At 36.9% G+C, this 18,105-nt stretch overlaps 1 protein-coding gene across 1 annotated transcript in view; it reads right to left on the bottom strand.

Moving 5' to 3' along the window:
* LOC120778876 (dendritic arbor reduction protein 1) overlaps positions 1–18,105 on the bottom strand; it is a 138,355-nt gene that overhangs the window by 44,285 nt on the left and 75,965 nt on the right. Inside the window, exons 2-4 of the mRNA XM_040110920.1 lie at positions 13,709–14,264; positions 10,587–11,650; positions 9,033–9,822 (exon numbers count right to left, since the gene is read on the bottom strand). Coding sequence (XP_039966854.1) covers positions 9,033–9,822; positions 10,587–11,650; positions 13,709–14,264 — 2,410 coding nt within the window. The remainder of the gene's footprint in view (positions 1–9,032; positions 9,823–10,586; positions 11,651–13,708; positions 14,265–18,105) is intronic.

Raw genomic sequence — 18,105 nt, 5'->3', positions numbered from 1 at the left:
TATATAATAAACATTTGGTGGCATTTTGTTGCATTATAGCTATCTACAATTTGAAAAGTTTTGATTAGCCACGAATCGAACAAACAACTAGTATAATTATCATACAAAAGTGGCGTAATGAAATAAAGATTTAATAACAAGCTTTTATATTAATCACTTAAGATGGTCAAATACTCTTCTATGTAGAATTGAACTGCTTAAACTTTTTGTTGAATTTTTTTGTTTGGAAAGGGACAGGGTCTTAACTCAGTGAGTAGCTAATGGAGTACAGTATATATTGCAGGCGCAAATATATTTGAATTTTTTTATTATATTCAGCAGTTTTTTGGAACTTTACTGAAAGAAGAATAATATAAAACATTATTCTCGCAAAAATCTTAGTATACCTCTCGCTAATTATGCTCCATACTTACAATATATGTTAATATTCGCTTTTATACAGGCATACATAGCATACATATATGTACATGTTGAAATATGTCAAATAATGGCAAATATTAGTAAAAAGTTATTTGTAGCACGTAGCGACGACTTGACACACCACTTGACTGACAAAAGAGTGAAATAAGAAGACAAGAAAATGAGTAAACTTATCGCATAAAAATAGCCTGACATTTCAATACATAGAAATATGCAAACAAACATAAATAAGCGCGAGCAGAACGACAGTTAGACAGACAACTGAATGGCATTGCAAATAACTGGATTAAAGTAGGCAGGAAAGCCCACAAATTCCCTCGCCTGCGTGATGAGCGTAGTGGTGGTGGGGGTGGTAATGTGTGGCCATCAGTTTGCGACAGCAGTGCTTCGTAAGCATGTATGTACATATGTATACCAAGAGGTCAATATGACAAGCCAGACAAACACTTTATCATTTGGCACTTGAGCATATGGCGGAGTCTATTGGACGAGTATGTGCTTGCAAATGTTGGCAATAAGCAGTCAATGAAGCTGGTTAAAGAAATAAGTGCTTGCATAGCGCTGTTGACGGATGTGGAGTTGCCATATCAGTTTAATTTCGAAGTAAATAAAGAAAAGCCGAAAATCTTTAGTTTTGCACATAAAATAGCAACTAAATTGTTGTGCTGCTAACTACATCTCTAATCCTTGTCACTAAATTTTACTCGAATGCCTACAATTTGATAGCAAAATTTTGAAAATGGATGACAATGCTAACAATCTGCATATTTTAAATTGATGGCAATTTCCACTGAGAAAGCTTTAAGTTTCTAAAACAGCTAGTTTTTTTTGTTTTAATTTAGATATTATTGCGAATAATTGAATAAAATATATATTAATAATTCAGACAAAAATGTGGTAACCCTATTTATACCATGTATTGTAATGCGAAATAAGCTTCCGTATTTTGGTATTATTTTTACTCCCACATTTTATTGAAATGTATTAAAACAAGTAAGGAAGGGCTAAGTTCGGGTGTGACCGAACATTTTATACTCTCGCATGATAAAGTGATAATCGAGATTTCATTATACGTCATTTACATATTTTTCAAATACCGTATTTTTGTAAAGTTTTATTCCGCTATCATCATTGGTTCCTAATGTATGTATATACTCGTATTATACAGAGAAGGCATGAGATGGAATTCAAAATTCAAATTTCAGCCATATTTCGTACATGTCATCAGGGTGTTAAGAAAACATTATATACCGAATTTCATTGAAATCCATAAGTGGGCGAGGCCACGCCCATTTTCAATTTTTACAAAAGCCTGGGTGCAGCTTCCTTCTTCCATTTCTTCCGCAAAATTTAGTGTTAGTCGGTTAACGCACTTTTAGTGATTTTCAACATAACCTTTGTATGGGAAGTGGACGTGGTTATTATCCGATTTCTTCCATTTTTGAACGGTATATGGAAATGCCTGAAGAAAACGACTGTGTAGAGTTTGGTTGACATAGCTATAGTAGTTTCCGAGATATGTACAAAAAACTTAGTAGGGGGCGGGGCCACGCCCACTTTTCCAAAAAAATTACGTCCAAATATGCCCCTCCCTAATGCGATCCTTTGTGCCAAAGTTCACTTTAATATCTTTATTTATGGCTTAGTTATGACACTTTATAGGTTTTCGGTTTCCGCCATTTTGTGGGCGTGGCAGTGGGCCGATTTTGCCCATCTTCGAACTTAACCTTCTTATGGAGCCAAGAAATACGTGTACCAAGTTTCATCATGATATCTCAATTTTTACTCAAGTTACAGCTTGCACGGACGGACGGACGGACGGACAGACAGACATCCGGATTTCGACTCTACTCGTCACCCTGATCACTAGTATATATGTATAACCCTATATCTGACTCTTTTAGGTTTAGGACTTACAAACAACCGTTATGTGAACAAATCTATAATACTCTCCTTAGCAACATTGTCGCGAGAGTATAAATATGGTAATATATTCTAAATATAATCGAAAAGTTTGCCAACAATTTCTTAACCAATAAAAATAATTTTATAATTTTTGTTGTTTTTTTTTCTTTTTTTTTTGAAAATTAATTATTTTAAAAGACTGCGACAAAATGTTTCTTGGGTTTTTATTTTATACCTACAACTACAATTTATCTATTTAAAATATTTCTTGAGATCATATTTTAAACTTACAACTACTCTTTATCTCCTCCAGACTTGCCAACTAAGTTTGTTTCTTTAAAGGTAGGTAATGTATATTTTTCCATTCACAAAATCGATTGTTAGCAATTGTTGCTAAAAACAATACAAGTAATAATTTCTAATAGAAAATAGCCACAATATGCTTAAAAGCTAACCTTACTCTACCTCCATACAACAACACATGCGAACACATGTACATTGTTGTACCGTTTCCTTTTCCCATAAGTGCAGCAGTCCGCCGCGCATATTTAACGCATTAATGGAAACGTTACAGTAGTCATAAATGTGTGTTCTGGTGAATTGTAAGCAATTATTGCGGTGCCTTAAGTGGAAAATCGAATATTTAAACATAAAACGCGTTGCAAAACCAACATTGTAGCACAGCCGCCGGGAGGTCAACCATTGTCAACAGGCATGCAAATTTGCGCAGAGTACACGCGATCATACAACGAAATTACCAGAAGCATACGAAAACAAAAACACCAAAAATGACAAAAATCAATAAAGTATAGCCGCAAAATCCGAGTTGTTGGCGAAAAAAGTTGCCAACAAATTTGCCACTGTAAAAAAGGAAATGAGAAATAAATTTAAAAAATACGGCAGTTGTACACGCAGCACACACATGTGTTGTTGTTGTACATGTATGTGCCTATAAACAGTTTTTCCTTGAGTATTAATTTGTACTTGCTTTGTTTGGCTGGCAACCACTGCACATGCACACACACACATATGCACACGAGAGCAGCGTGCAGCATCAGCCATTAAACACTTGCTCGGCTCAAGCGTAAATGCGCAATTTCAAGTTATCGACACAGCGAATGGTGAGAGAAATCCGAGAAATGTTTTCACTTCTAATTTGGGTTAATTTCCTTGCAACACCCAGTGATAATGGCAATGGCAGTGGCAACAATGAGGCATGGCCGGCAACATTGTGCCACACAGACATGACTAGTGTGTACTCTCAACAAACACTGATACACACACACATACATAATTGCGTCTATAAAATATAAAAGACTTAGCGTAAGCTTAAACGGCTGGCACGTGAGTGTGTATGTGTGTGTGTGGTTGCGTTAAATACTCTTAGCCAAAACAGGCACAAAAATCTCGCCAGCCGACCGCAAACAGTTCAAACAACAGCTACAATGCCAATAAAAAAATAACAACGAAATAGAAAAAAAGCTGAAAATAAAAGCAAAATACAAATACAAACACAATCCGGCAGTGTTTACACCGGCGCAGGCTGTTAATAGGCATAAGAAGCTACTGCGACACGTTTCAGGCAAAAAAAAGCGGCCGAAGTAAATAAATGCGTTTACAATTTTAGCACACGAGACAAAGAGCTGGAAAAATGTTAACAAAATACGCTTAACGACAAATACCAATACGGGCAATAACAACAGCAACAACAAAAACAAGGAAAACAGCGGCGTAGCAATGAACTTGGCGCAGCACACGCACGCATTGTTGCCGCAGTTGCTGCTGTTGTTGTTGTTGTTTGGCAAAAAAAGCGTGGCTGCAACTTGCACAGTATAAATGGTCAGCGACAACAGTAACAACAACAGTGGCGTTTGCTGATTGTCAAGTGCAGCTGCTGCCGTAGCTGCTGTTGACTCCTTTACGGTTGCTACTACCAAATGAAGTTATTATGCCATAAAGGCACGCAACCAACACATTGTTTTTGAAACGCGCATCGAAGCGCAGGCGCAGGTGAAGCCGCAGTATGCACGCTATTTGCCAACTTACACATATGTACTTGCGCACAAACGCATCGGCATGAATGCGCATTCGGACACTTGATTGACATAGCGGCTAGCAAGAGCAAGCAATTACTTCATCGCAACTATGGGCAAGAATGTGTCGAATGCGCAAGCGCAATGCACATTTGATAAAAAAGTTGGTAAGCCGAAGGAAAATTGCTTTAAGTACCAGCAAGTGGTGTGCGAATTAGATGAAAGGCTAAGGCCACAAATAAAGGAAAGAGTAAGTAAATTTTTGCTAGTCTGGCTTGCGCTTCAGATTGCAGTTCGAAAAGGACAACGATAAAGTAGGCAATACAGTTTTCGCACAAGCGAAAGTTGAAGTTATTTTGGCATCTGTTATACAAGTATCTACTCTTATCAGCTTGATAACTATTAGTGAAGAGCTTTGTGGGTGTTTCATAAGATCTCGTGAACTCTTTTGACCAACGTTTTGCATACACAGCGGACATGTATGTAAATGTGTTTATAAATTCATGACAAGTTATTGGCTATGGTTCAAAGGTTTTCGAACTCATCGAAATCTACTTCAACTCATTCCAGTGCGTTCGTTAGCTGCCAACATCTGTGCCGCAAGAAAAGCATTAGCGCATTCGCTGTGTGTTGCGCAACGATCGATGTGCCATACATTTTAAGAGCGGTAGGGAAACAAAAAATTCAATATCTGTGGAATGGTATGAATGAACAAACCTTTTTTTGCAGATTATTAAAGGTGAATATTTTCTGCGTTGTATCACATACTTTTAGATTTTTTTTTAGCGTGAAGAACACTTTAAAAATTTCAATTGTTTAACAAAAAAGTATGTAAAATATTATTATTTAAACAAATGGATCGTGAAAAAAATCTATAATATAGCACGATCATTTCTCTTTGACTTCACAAAATTCCATCGATTTATCTCTAGTAGGTTAAGAGAACAAAACGTGGTTTAACCCTCTTTTAATACTAAGGTTGCAAAATCATTCCATAGAATAATGTTTATTTTTTCAAGATTGATAACATATCAAGTGCAAATCGGTCCTGATTTCTCAAAAATGGAAAAAATCAAAAATATTCTTAACATTTTAAAAGAATGGATGCTCTGTTAATAAGCAACAACAGTCATAACTAAATTGTAACTAAACCTGTCGGAGATAGTGCCATTAAGCCTGTTATGACTTTTCTTTATTATCTACTGTTCTCATTGCCTTTATTATTTCGGGCACAGTTGCCTCACCTGTGTTGCATGAGCATGTGTCTGTCATGTATATCGCTCTCAGGCAGACAGTAGACAGTGAAAATAACAACCGACACGGGTTGTAAAAAAACGCTTAATGCAAGGTGTTTGGTAGCAAGTCTCTACAGCTGTGTGGCAGAGCTGTTGTCAGACATGACAGTAATGTGCAACATGCTTGCCACAAGAGCAGCGCTACACCAGTGTGACACTTAGAGAAACTAAGGTACAAAGGCACAATAACAAACACACACACATGTACAAATTCTATATAACATATAGTCAGAGCATGCTAAGGGGCCAACAAGCAGGCGAACGATCCAAATTGCCTGCACTCCGTGTGGGAAAGTGAAACTTCAACACCACAAGCGGCAGGTTTGTGGGTGAAAACTTCGGTTATTGTTTTGAATTTGGGAAATTTTATCAGTTGCATAAGCGTGTGTGAACTTTTTGCACACACACATACTCACATAATCTGCCTCGTTGCACTTTTCTGCCACGAGACGGAAACAATAGCGTTGACATTCTGTTAGTATTACCTTTTCGCTAGAAATTTGTGTATTTATAACTGTATATGTGCATAGAATTCGTTAAGTTCTTCTAAAAATTAAGCAGCTTGTCAGCGTTTGACGCTTTGGCTGTGCGCCAATCGTGTAGTTAACCGGCGGTTATGTTGGCATATAGATTTAATGCCAATATCTGTGTTGCATATTAATGAGGCGATAAATTAGTTTGGACTAGGAAATGTTAGGATTGAGTTCAGAGCAAGTACATAATAAAAACTAAAAAAAAAAAAACTTAGCAAAGGAAAAGATTTAAGGAGCTGATTTCTGTTCAAATTCTAAACATTTCTATTATTTAAAATTTTAGAAGGAATAGTCAGTGATGCCTGAAAGTTATGCGATTTTGCATTTATAAGACTTTAAAAAAATATTTTATATGCAGCCAAGTTTTTTAAAAAGAAAAATGTGTTGTAATATAATAACAAATAGTTTCCGGTTCGACTCCAATTAAATAAGATTTCACAAACCGTAGAGTTAATATTATAGCAATTAAATATTTGTTAATTTAAATATTGTTTTTTGAATAATTCAGCACAAAAAAGTTAGTTTGTCCCTTAAGTAGTATCTCTTTGATAATTTCAACACATTGAATGTTCGGCTTCTTCTTCTTCAAACGTTCAAATACCCGAGAATATTCTTAGAAAATTTAAATTTGATCCGGCAAATAGTTTGGGAGATATGAGCGTGTGAGTTCTCAACTTAGTGGAAACGGCCCCCAAAACTTTAAGCGCGTTTTAGTAGACACTCTGAGCAATTTCTTATAGCTGGGCCGATCGGGCGAAACTTTTATACAATCTTCTTAGATATATTTGTGAGAAAACCATGAAAATATAAGATTTAACTTTTTAGGCCACCATCAAATATAAATTTTTAATAAGAAACGACTTTTTGTTAGAAAGTCGCAATTTCCCAAAAATTAAAGTTTTCCTTCCTTCATTGCTGTCCATAATATTATCATTTATTTTCTATTTTTTTGATTTGAGATAATTTTAAGCAACTAAATTTACCTAATTCCAAATGCTCCTTTGTGGTCGTGCTATAGATTGACATCGGGTTTAAAAGAATCCAATTATTTTAAAATTAATTAATCATTATTACTAAATAATTTTACAAATAAAATGCCTCTTAAAAGAAAGACAAAAAAGGGCGTTTTTTGCTGAATTGAAAATCGATAAAAATCTACATATATCCACAAATATTTTATTTCACAAAAAACTTCTAAACTTCAAATAAATAACCAAATTATTATTAAAATTACTTCACTTGAGCAACGCTAACTTGTTTTTGAAAATAATAATAAATATTGCTTTCCTTGATATTTGAATGCAATTAATATTAACTCCTGTCTGCGCACATGTCATTAATCCAGTGCTGCAAGCTGAATTCATAATTAAATAGCAGACGCAGAAACTGTTTAGATACAGTTATACATAATGGCATACGCATATGAATATGAAAAGCTAAAGAAAAAATGAAATACTTGAAAAACTCGGTGACGGTTTTGACAGCTCAGTTCATTAAATATTGCCCGACACGCCGGCATGCGAATGCATCCGCTCGAGCACTTAGCAGTAAGCGGTCAACGCATGCAGCACATGCTGAAATAACAAAATTTTTTCTTCTCTCTTTTTTTGATTTTGGCAGCTAGTATAAAAGAGCGAGCGACGAAAGCGACGTGACAATTTTGACAAAACGACGCAAATCACAGATAAATTTTTTGCTGAGGTATTTGAGGCTACTGAACCGGTGCTTAGAAGAAAACAGGAGAGAGCAAGAGGGAGTGTGTGAGAGAGAGCGGCAAAGTGTGGGGCACGTCAAAGAGCTGCCAATTTGTGGGAAATACCGCTTTGAAAAAAGAGTAAAAATTCAAAAACGTTTGTGTTCGGATAATTACAGTTGCAGTGGCCAGTTTTCATAGCGGCTACTAACAGATGCACACACACACATATGCGTAAAGTGTTGGTTGTCATTTAATAGCTTCACGCCGTTTAAGTGGCAATATTCATAAATTATAGGATTGACCAAAACAACCGTCATCCATGCGGTTATGTATATTAATAAAAAAAATACTAAAAAATCTTTAACATTTAAAGCCAAACATAAATGAAGTTGAAATACTATGTTGCGTTAATTGGACAACTACTCGCTTTCGGGTGGCATAAACGGTGCAGCTAAGCTAATGGCTTAAGCCTTATATTAATTATGCAAAAATGACTAAAAATTGCGCAATAAAATTAATAAATAGTGCGCCCAGGTTAATGGCTGGCGCCAATTGAAATGTCAGATTTGCATTTAAGTTGCTTTTTGAGCGAAGTTATCGCCTTGATTGCTAAACTAATAATAATTATTGTAAACTAAAATATTTGTAAATGTTACCACATATTGGGTGAAACTATAAATTATGCATATTGCGTGCGAAATGTGAAGTGACGCAAATAAAAAAGTATTTAACTGTTTTATAAATATTTAAATTACGTGATACAGATATAATTGTGTGAGCTGCTGTAACAAACAAGAAAGATTAATGGGTAACTTTCTGAGCCACCTATATTTGTTTTTATTGTTGTATGATTGTTTGAAAATATATTAAAGCGCATACTAATTGAAATTAAGGTCAGAGTATGAAAGAAATTAGCCAAAGGCTCAATTTAAATATTTACCAACCTTCATAATTTTCGACTTTGGCTAAATATTTAATATCATTTTTATATTTGGAGAAGAAATTTATGTTCAAAATTGCTATTTCAATATTTTTTAGTTAAAAAATAACCCACATTCCATTATTACCACAGCTATATATATGTATGTATGTACATATGTATATGCAATGTTATAACGGAAAATTCAAAAGACTTAAGCGCCAAACTCACCCTCAAAATCACAATGGTGTATGCGCCGCTTCTCCAGCTCCGGGTTGTTGCGCCGATTGTAGCGTATCGTGCGAATCGTCGGCACAATCAAGTTCGCCAAGTGCGCCGGCCCGCCTGCGCCACCGGCACGCCCCCGACCACGGCTACCACCCATGCCACCAACACCAACAGCGCCACCACTGCCACCGATGCCATGCAGTCCACTGCCGATATCGATGCCAGCACCGTTCACACCAAGTGTGGTCAACGAGCGCCCTGGGCTCAGGTGGTGCATGGCACCGCCGCTCGAGGAGGAGTTGGTGGAGTGTAGTGGTGTCATTGCTGACGTTGTGCCATTTGTGCTCGGGTGTAGCGTTAAAATGTTCGGGCAAATACTTGAAAGTGGACGACCCTGTTGATGGTGGAGGTGTTGTTGTTGTTGTAGCAGTTGTTGCTGCTGCTGTTGGTAAGGAGGCGGTGGTGTCGTGCGTCGCGCTGACTGCTGTTGTTGTTGTGCATTGCCACCATTTGCCGCAGCTGCTGCCGCCGCCGCCGCCGCCGCTGCTGCTGCTGCTGCCGCTACCATTGAACTACCCGGACTTCCGGGATCTGAGCTAGGTGGCGTTAATGGCGGCACAAAAATGTGTCGCGTTGACATTGAATTGCCGCCGGTCGGTGCAGCAGGTGGGCAAAGTTGCGGATTTGATTGTGTTGGCTGGTGATGTTGTTGTTGCTGGGATAGCTGTGATTGCTGGTGCAGCGTTGAGTTCGTTAGCGGTGGTGGCGGTACTTGGTATTTGGGGTGGTACGACTGTGGATAAAAAAACGATAACGGTACAGAAAACGTGGAGGCGATAAAGATAATTGCATTTTAATTGCATTGTATTGGAATTGCACTACATTCATTTATTTATTATTATGGTTTCAATATCATTGATTACTTTAATGGACCGCAATTATTACACTATGCTACAAACTTTGAAAAAAAATACAAAATACAGACTTTTGAATTTTTTATTTATTACTATTTTTTATTTTATTTATTAATAATTTAAAAAATAATTTTTTGAATACAAATTTTATAAAAATTTAGTTTATTTAAGTAAACCTCCTTTAATTTTGTAATTAAATCTCATTTTTGAAATTTATAAATTAAGAATTATTTAATTTTTTAATTAAAATAATTTTTTACAAATATTTTTAATATTATTTTTGAAGTTTTATTAAGTTAATTTTATTTTTTTTAATAAATTAGATTTTTTTCGATTTTTAAAAAATAAATAAATTGAAATTTTTAATTTCAGAAAAGAGTTACTAATTTTTTTTTTTTAATTCATAAAACAATATTCTAAATTTTTAAGTCAGCTATAATAAAAAAAAATTATTTTTTGAATTTATAACAAATCTTTATTAAAAAACTATTGTTCACCTTTGTTACTTTCAATGACTCTTAGGTTACTTCGAACTGATCATTAGAATTGTTTTTCAATATTCGTAAACGCTTCTAATGCATTAAATCACAATGTAGCTAGTGTAAGTGTGTAAATATGTAACTCATGCCAGCTGCGCACTCACCTGATTGTTGTGCCAACTGTAGCCGTAGCTCGCATTCAAGTTGTTGTTCATTGTTGCATTATTATTGTTATTATTGCTCGCGTTGCCGTCCAGCGCTGAGGCGGCCGTTAGGTTGGTCAGCGTTACGGACGTGCTGATCGTCACATTCGCCGACGAGGAGGCCACGAGCGCGCTTTGACAACCGCCAACACCGCCACCATTGACGCCACCGTTGCCATTGAGATAATTGCTATTGCTACTTAAATGTGGTTGAGATGCATATTGTTGATAGGAAATATTGCTACTATTATTATCACTGCCATTCAAGGCGCTGCTGTTGCCGCCGCTGCCGCCACCTGCGCTCGCATTGCTGCTGCTCAGCTCGGCATTGTGGCTGCTGGCGGTGCTGCTGCAACGATTTGGTTGATTAGGACTATTGCTATTACTGTTATTCAATGAGGCGCTGATATGTTGTGGTTGCTGATGCTGGTGCTGGTGTTGCTGCTGCTGCTGTTGATGCTGGTGCTGGTGATGTTGGTGGTGCTGATGCAGCTGCATGAGCGTCATAGTATCGTCACCGTTTGTGGCAGCCAGATCCGTGCCACCTAAACTGGGATGATGTTGGTAGAGGTGCTGTTGTTGTTGTTGCTGCTGCGAGTGATGTATATGGTGTGATGGTTGATGCTGTGGTGGCAGTTGATAATGCGCGTAGTGTTGCTGCTGTTGTGCGTGCAGGTGTGTGTGTTGTTGTAGCGTCGGTTTCTCCGTCTTGATCTCCATGGGACTGAGCAATGGTGTGGACAGTGTCTCCAACAGCGTATCATCGATCGCCTCCATTTTCACCTGCGGCAACAAGGTGTTGCCACCCTCTATGCTCGTGCCGCTGCCAATGAGCGCCAAATGCGATGTGCTGCTACCAGTCACCGCTGCCGCCGTTGAACTTGAGCTGTTGTTGCCTAGCATGAGCGCGTTCTCGGGGTCGATATTTTGTATTGAGCTGGCAATGTCCTCCCACAGCGCCGGACGCTGGTAGGGATCATCGAGGTCAGGGTAGGGATTGCAGAGAGCCTCTTTATTTTTGGTATCTGAAAGAGAGTGGAGAGAGTTTCAGGTGTTTGAGCGGTGTAGTTAAATAAAAAACGCGAGCAAGAAGGAAATTGTAAATATTTTTCACTAATGTTATGATCATGACTGTTCACAAGTCTGGTTATTAGACAATTTAACAGGCTTCTACTACTCATTTATGATTTCTTCTAGCTTAAACGCCGTACAAAGTATTACCGTAGTTGCCAATAGGACACAAATAATCAGCATAAATAAAATTTACAGTTGTTTTCTCTTGTTAATCATATGCCAAGGTAAATATTGCTTGGCAAAATTGACAAACAACATTAGTTACGCAATCACAGCAGCAGCAATGAAGGCATGAAAATACATTTTAGACTCCCTTTAAAGAGCTTGCGAGCCTCCACAAGTCAAATCGGCGCGGCAGCTCAGTGCGAACAGCTAATAATAAAGGAAAACATAAAATCATAGAAACCCTCATACACATACATAGATGTACGTATGCATATGGTAATAGCCTCTTCACATATATGAGTATAGAGACAAATGTTGGAGAAAATAAGCAGAAGGTTTTTTCCAGCATTGAGATTCGGTTTCAAATTTCACAGCTGAATAAATTATTTGTGACTTATTTGCTGAGCTGATGTGAGTCTAGTCGGTTTGCCGAGCCAAGCTCTGAGTTGTGGCGTGTGGAGCTGTGTCGCTAAGCGGAAAAAAATCTTAAGCTTATGCTTGGCTTTGTATAGAAATCAATTTTGACGCAATTTATTGAACAGATTTTACCATTTAATATTTTTTGTTATTGCTTTCAACAAATCAGCAGTGTAACAGTGACAAAAATATATTATAATGAAATATTTGCTTTGGACTGTTGACATTAGTGATCACATTAGCCGTTTGTCAAAGTCAAGGTGAGCAATATTGAGTTTTACAAAAGCGTTTTTGGTTTTTTTGCAAATGGGATTTGATAGAGTCCACCATACATACATATGTATGCCATATATATATAAGAGTAATTTCTCTTTTGTTACCAAGCGCTTAAGAATTATAAGTTTTGATTTACAGAAGTAAAACTAACAAAATTAAAAAAAGTTTGGAGCGACCTCTTAGAGTATCTATAAAATGGATGTCGAAGTCGAAATTTTTGTGGTCCTAATTTTTTGTGATCACATCAAGATGAAATTTCAAATGAAAGTAGTTCGGTGCAACATAAGGACCACATATTATCCTATATACTATAAGTTATCAGAGAGAACAGAGTAGCCTACTTCTCGGCGCCGTGATCATTACAAGTATACAAATGACTTGGTATTTTCGTTAAAGTTATTCGTAAGAAGTGAGGCAAATACAGTCGTTGGGTCTTTTTCAAATGTTATACAAAAATAATTTTTCTAGAACCCTTCATTAATCATAAGATGGCATACAATGTAGAGAGAAAAACATTATAAAAAAATGATGTGCGGAATTTGTGATGATATCTACTAAAAGAGAAAAATGTTCATGCAAGGACTTTTCTCTGAAATTGCATTGGAAAATAGCCGAATATCGTTAAGATAACTTGACAGTTAAAAAAATTTCCATACCAGGACTTGCTGGAGTCTGAATAATTTTTTCGGATATTTCACTATTGCCTAAGACAATAGCCCATGCCAAATTTTGTGAAGATATCTTTGCAAATAAATGAGCTTTCTATGAAAGCCAATAATGCCGATGGCAATTATATTCTATAGTAGTCCGATCTAAACAATATTTTCAAGTATTGCATTATTGCTCAAGATTATTATCTGGCCCAAATTTCTTGAAAATATCTCGTCAAATGAAATGGCTTTCCATACAAACACTTGACTAACTTGAAGCTACATGCCATTGTCAGTGGATATCGATAGTTTCAACAAATGAATAGCTTCCTGGCTAGAAAAGATGTGTGCGAAATTTCGGACCGAATTCTCAGAAACTAAGTGACCCTTTCACATATTTACAGACGGACAGACAAACGGGCTAAGTCGACTTAGCACGTCACGATGATCATTTATATATTTATTTTATAGCCAAATTTAAAATTGCTTAGACAAACTCACCGAATAAATATTCCTTATCGGCTACCGTCACCGCTGACGCCGCCGCGCTGGTTGCACCATAGGCGCTCGCTATTTCATACGCCACCGCGGCGCTGTTATCATACGCCGCATATGTGTTCGGTGAGGTCGAAGTGTCGGCGGGTATATCACTGGCAGATGCTGATGAGGTGGCAGTTTGTACGGCGCCCGTTGCGGATGCGGCTGCTGGCTGTGGCAGAGCGGCCACTGTGGTTGACGCTGACACCACCACTGTGGCCGATGCCGATGAATGTTGCACATAGGCGGTATGCTCATGATTGCTGCTACTACTACTGCTATTGTGTTGTTGTAATTGTTGTTGTTGCCAGTGATCAAGAGTATTGCTGCCGCTGTGATTGCTTTGCGGTGAATACACCTGATGCTGATGCTGATGCAGATGCTGGTGATGATGCTGATGATGGTGCAGATGATGGTGATGATGATGATGCGGCGCCGCGGATAATACTTCAAGTTCAACATCTGGCTCGATTTTGTGCAAGCGACCCATCAGCTCATGCCGATAGTCAAATTCGGGGGACTGAAAGGCAGAAGAGTAAAAAAAATACTATATTATTTCAAATACTTATAAATAACGGTACTTTAAATGTAAAAAGTTATAAAGCATGAAACGTGTTCTCCTTCTGACTTGTAATATATTTATGTAAGAGCCGCAGCTCATTAAGCAACAAAGAAAAAAATTGTCGCCAGACACTAATTCCCATTCCACATGTTGCACCATTCAACACCGGTAATAAACGGGCATTCTTGCCACGTTAATGTAGGTAATGTGCACAGCAATTAATGCTGCCGCTGCACTTGCCGTCACTGCTAATGATCGTCGCATCAGTGGCAGCTGTCGGCCGGTCAGCTGAGGTGTTAAATTTCTTGTTGCTGCAACACCGAAAAGATAACATCCGCAGTGGCAACACATGCGCGTCGCGTGTTCACTGACTGCGTCATCCATGCCAATATCGATATTGCCGCTTACACGTTGCAACAACTTGCAACAACATTAGCAACAATATTGCCAGCATTGCTGTGACTGCCACAGCATCAGTGGCCAACATGCGCCGAGTTCATTCATTCAGCGTTTTTATGGCCGTCCGCTTTATTGACAGCGCGTAATTTGTTGTCGCCACTTCTCTACCTTACAACTACACGACGTCACGTAGCAGTGCGCGCTTGACTTCACCTGCTGCGGCATGCAACAGTGTCCGGCTTCTGCTTGGAATTAAAGTCATATCGGTTTATTAGCGCCTTCTTTCGCTGATTTTATTTGCTTATTCTGAAAGCGTCTGCGCGCGCATCACGCACTCGCCCGACCGCCAAGCACATAACACGCCGCCGATATTAACGATGCTCATGTGGTAAGCGCTCATGTGGCAGCCAACATGGCTTGTATCTCCATGCGCGTAGAGGCAATAACTATAATCATAACACATGACTGGTGTTAGCGTAGCAACAACAAAAGCAACTAATTCATTATAACTGTTTATATGTGTGCATATGCCGCAACAGCATCCGCCACACTACCACACAGACGTTTTTAAAGCCCATATTTGTATACACAAATGCGCCACGCGCTGTAAATTATGAGCTCTTCATTTTGCGCTGTCGGTTTTGCTGCTGCCTTCGTGTCAGCGCTCTGCAGCGCTCCATTCATGCACCATCATCTACAATAGTGCCAGCAACGCTTTCATTTCTTTCTCATTTACTTGTGTATTCTTTATTTTATTATTATTGTTATTGTTGTAATATTCATTTATGTTTTTTAGTGTTGTTGTTATTTTTAAATGATTTCTAAAGCGCGCTTCGTTGTAAATTCTCATTCTTATCTGCTTTGTTTGGAAATTCTTTATCGTCGCCTAAACGCGTGCCGCGCGGCATGACCGGAGCTAGAACTGGAGAGAAAAACTGTAATGCTGTGCACATACACAGGCATATGCACTCATGTTGCCGCTAGGCGTGCTCCAAGTGTTGCCATATTTTGTCAGCAATCAAGTGGCGTATGATAGCCGTTGCTCTGTGGCACCATGGTATCTTGGTGTTGGCTCGCTGCTGTGCGCACGGACGTGCATTTCCGTTGCCACTGTGGCGTTGGGAATTCCATTTGATTATCTCGCTGCGCCATATTAATTAAAATGTTTATGTCTTTAATGCATTTCTTGACATTTGCGACATAGATTCAGGCAATTAACGCAAATGAAATGGAGTTCGAGATGGCGCAAGCATCATTGAAAGCAATTTTCCGAAACATACAGAGTTGTGTAAATGTTGTGCGAGATAAATTATTGAATTTCGCAAATTCTTGTCGACCCCGATATCGAAGATAAAGTATCGCTTATATATAATAAATAAAAACAATTAGAGACATGTGTAAGGAGGCCGATATTCCACTAAGACTAATTTCATAGTTCAGAGGAATAACATTTTTTTTTTTGCCTGAGAGTAGCAGTTTGATACTTATAAATGCATATACAAACATATATAGCATTCGTTTTCGGATCAACGGTTTTTGAAAATATTATTATTATTATTGTTATTATTGCTTAATTTTTGGCTAGCTTAATCTTCTTCTCTAATGCTAAATCAATAATTCTTAATGTAAGTCAAATCGTACGACAGTTTCTTGTAAATTATTAATATATTTAGTATCGCAAGCCTTCAAACAAAGCATCGGTTTAAAAGCAAAGATGTATCAGAAAATACCAAACTATCAATGTGATCATATTTTGGTGGTAATTTATATAATCTAAGGAATGACTACTTGGAAGGACTGAAATGAAATTTATTGTATAAGCTTTTTACTAAACAAGTATTGTAGCCTTTAAAGAAATCTGTTAAGTCTCTTAGATTTTATAAATTGTATCAGGCATCACTTCCATCCCAAAAATTCAAATATTTTTGACCAATTTTTGGTTTTATTCAATCTCAACAATTTTTTTAGGGAATTTATGGCGTTTTTATTTAAAGGCAAAGTGCTAATGCGTTTAGTGCTATGCTGCCATGTTTTAAAACGTGCAATAATTATACAAAGAACTAAAAAAACCTTACATTAGACACTTTTGTCGTATTGTAGTAAACAAACTGAAAGTTCTTTTATTCGCTTAGTTCTCCGTCAATTGTAACACTCGATATGGTCTTGGTTTGGATAATATATTATATTGGGAATATACTTGCAAAACATAAAAGCTAATTAATGCGAATTACGTATTTAAAAAAATTAAATATTTAGTAAAATTTTCAAAAAATAACAATAATAATATTAACATTTTTTAAAGGAAAAAACAACAATTATAATAATAGTAACAATCATAATCAAATTTTGAAGTAGAAATCTAGTTTTCAATTAAAAAAGATTGAAGAAAATTAAAATTTACCATGGAGAATTTTAATATTATTAACTCCTTGAACAAAAGGCTTGCTTTGCGATTCAATTTTCTCGTAGTCAATGGTTGATTTGATTATTTTTTCAAAACCCTCAAACTGTGTTGCATTTATATTTAATTACAATCAGAACATGTGCACATCTCATATTTCACTATTAAAAAAAAAAAAACAATTTTTCCATTTAATGACCTCGATGACTTGTAAGCTTATTGTAACAGAGTATCAATGCAGCTAGTACAGCGCCAAACTGTTCATAATGCATGCAGACAAGTTTAGATATATTCAACTTGCACTTACATATGCTTATTGCAGCCAAAAGGAAACGTCGAAGACTCTGTAATACACTTACATTAATGATCAGCAAGACGAGCTGAACAGATTTGTTCGCTAACGTCAGTCTGTATGCGAACTAGTGCCTCAGTTTTTGCGACATTGAAGTGAAATTTTGAACACGTTCTTTTCTCCCCAAGGAGTTGCTCATTTGTGGGAACCGCTTATTTTGGACCAGTATATTATATACCTGCTATACAAACTAAACGACTAGAAGCAAATGCTTATTTGAAAGTTTTTTCATTTGAAGAAATATTTTCACAAAATTTGGCGTGGGTTATTTCTCAAGGCAACAGTGTAATCGTCGAAGAAATTGTTTAGATCGAACTATTAAAGTATATAATTGCCATTCAGCAAATTTTTGTGTGGAAAACTTTTCCATTTGACGGAATATCTTTACCAAATTTGATATGAAATTGATATTTGTATAGTATGATCGAATTTATTTTTCCTGCTTTTGTATTTTTCCTAAGGAATTTACCTTATTAAAAAAATTGGGAAATTGACAGTGCCAGCTTCGCGTTTTTCATACAAAATATTGTTCTATAAGGTAGTATTAAATTTTTAGAGAAACAAATATGAAAAGTTAAAGTTTAAGATTTTTTTTTAATTTTTTATTACTTTATTTAAATTTAATTTTTATTATTATTTTATTTTTT

The sequence above is a fragment of the Bactrocera tryoni genome, chromosome 5 (assembly GCF_016617805.1).
Source record: "Bactrocera tryoni isolate S06 chromosome 5, CSIRO_BtryS06_freeze2, whole genome shotgun sequence".
NCBI classification, from domain to species: domain Eukaryota; kingdom Metazoa; phylum Arthropoda; class Insecta; order Diptera; family Tephritidae; genus Bactrocera; species Bactrocera tryoni.
This window is presented reverse-complemented; position numbering and strand designations above follow the sequence as displayed.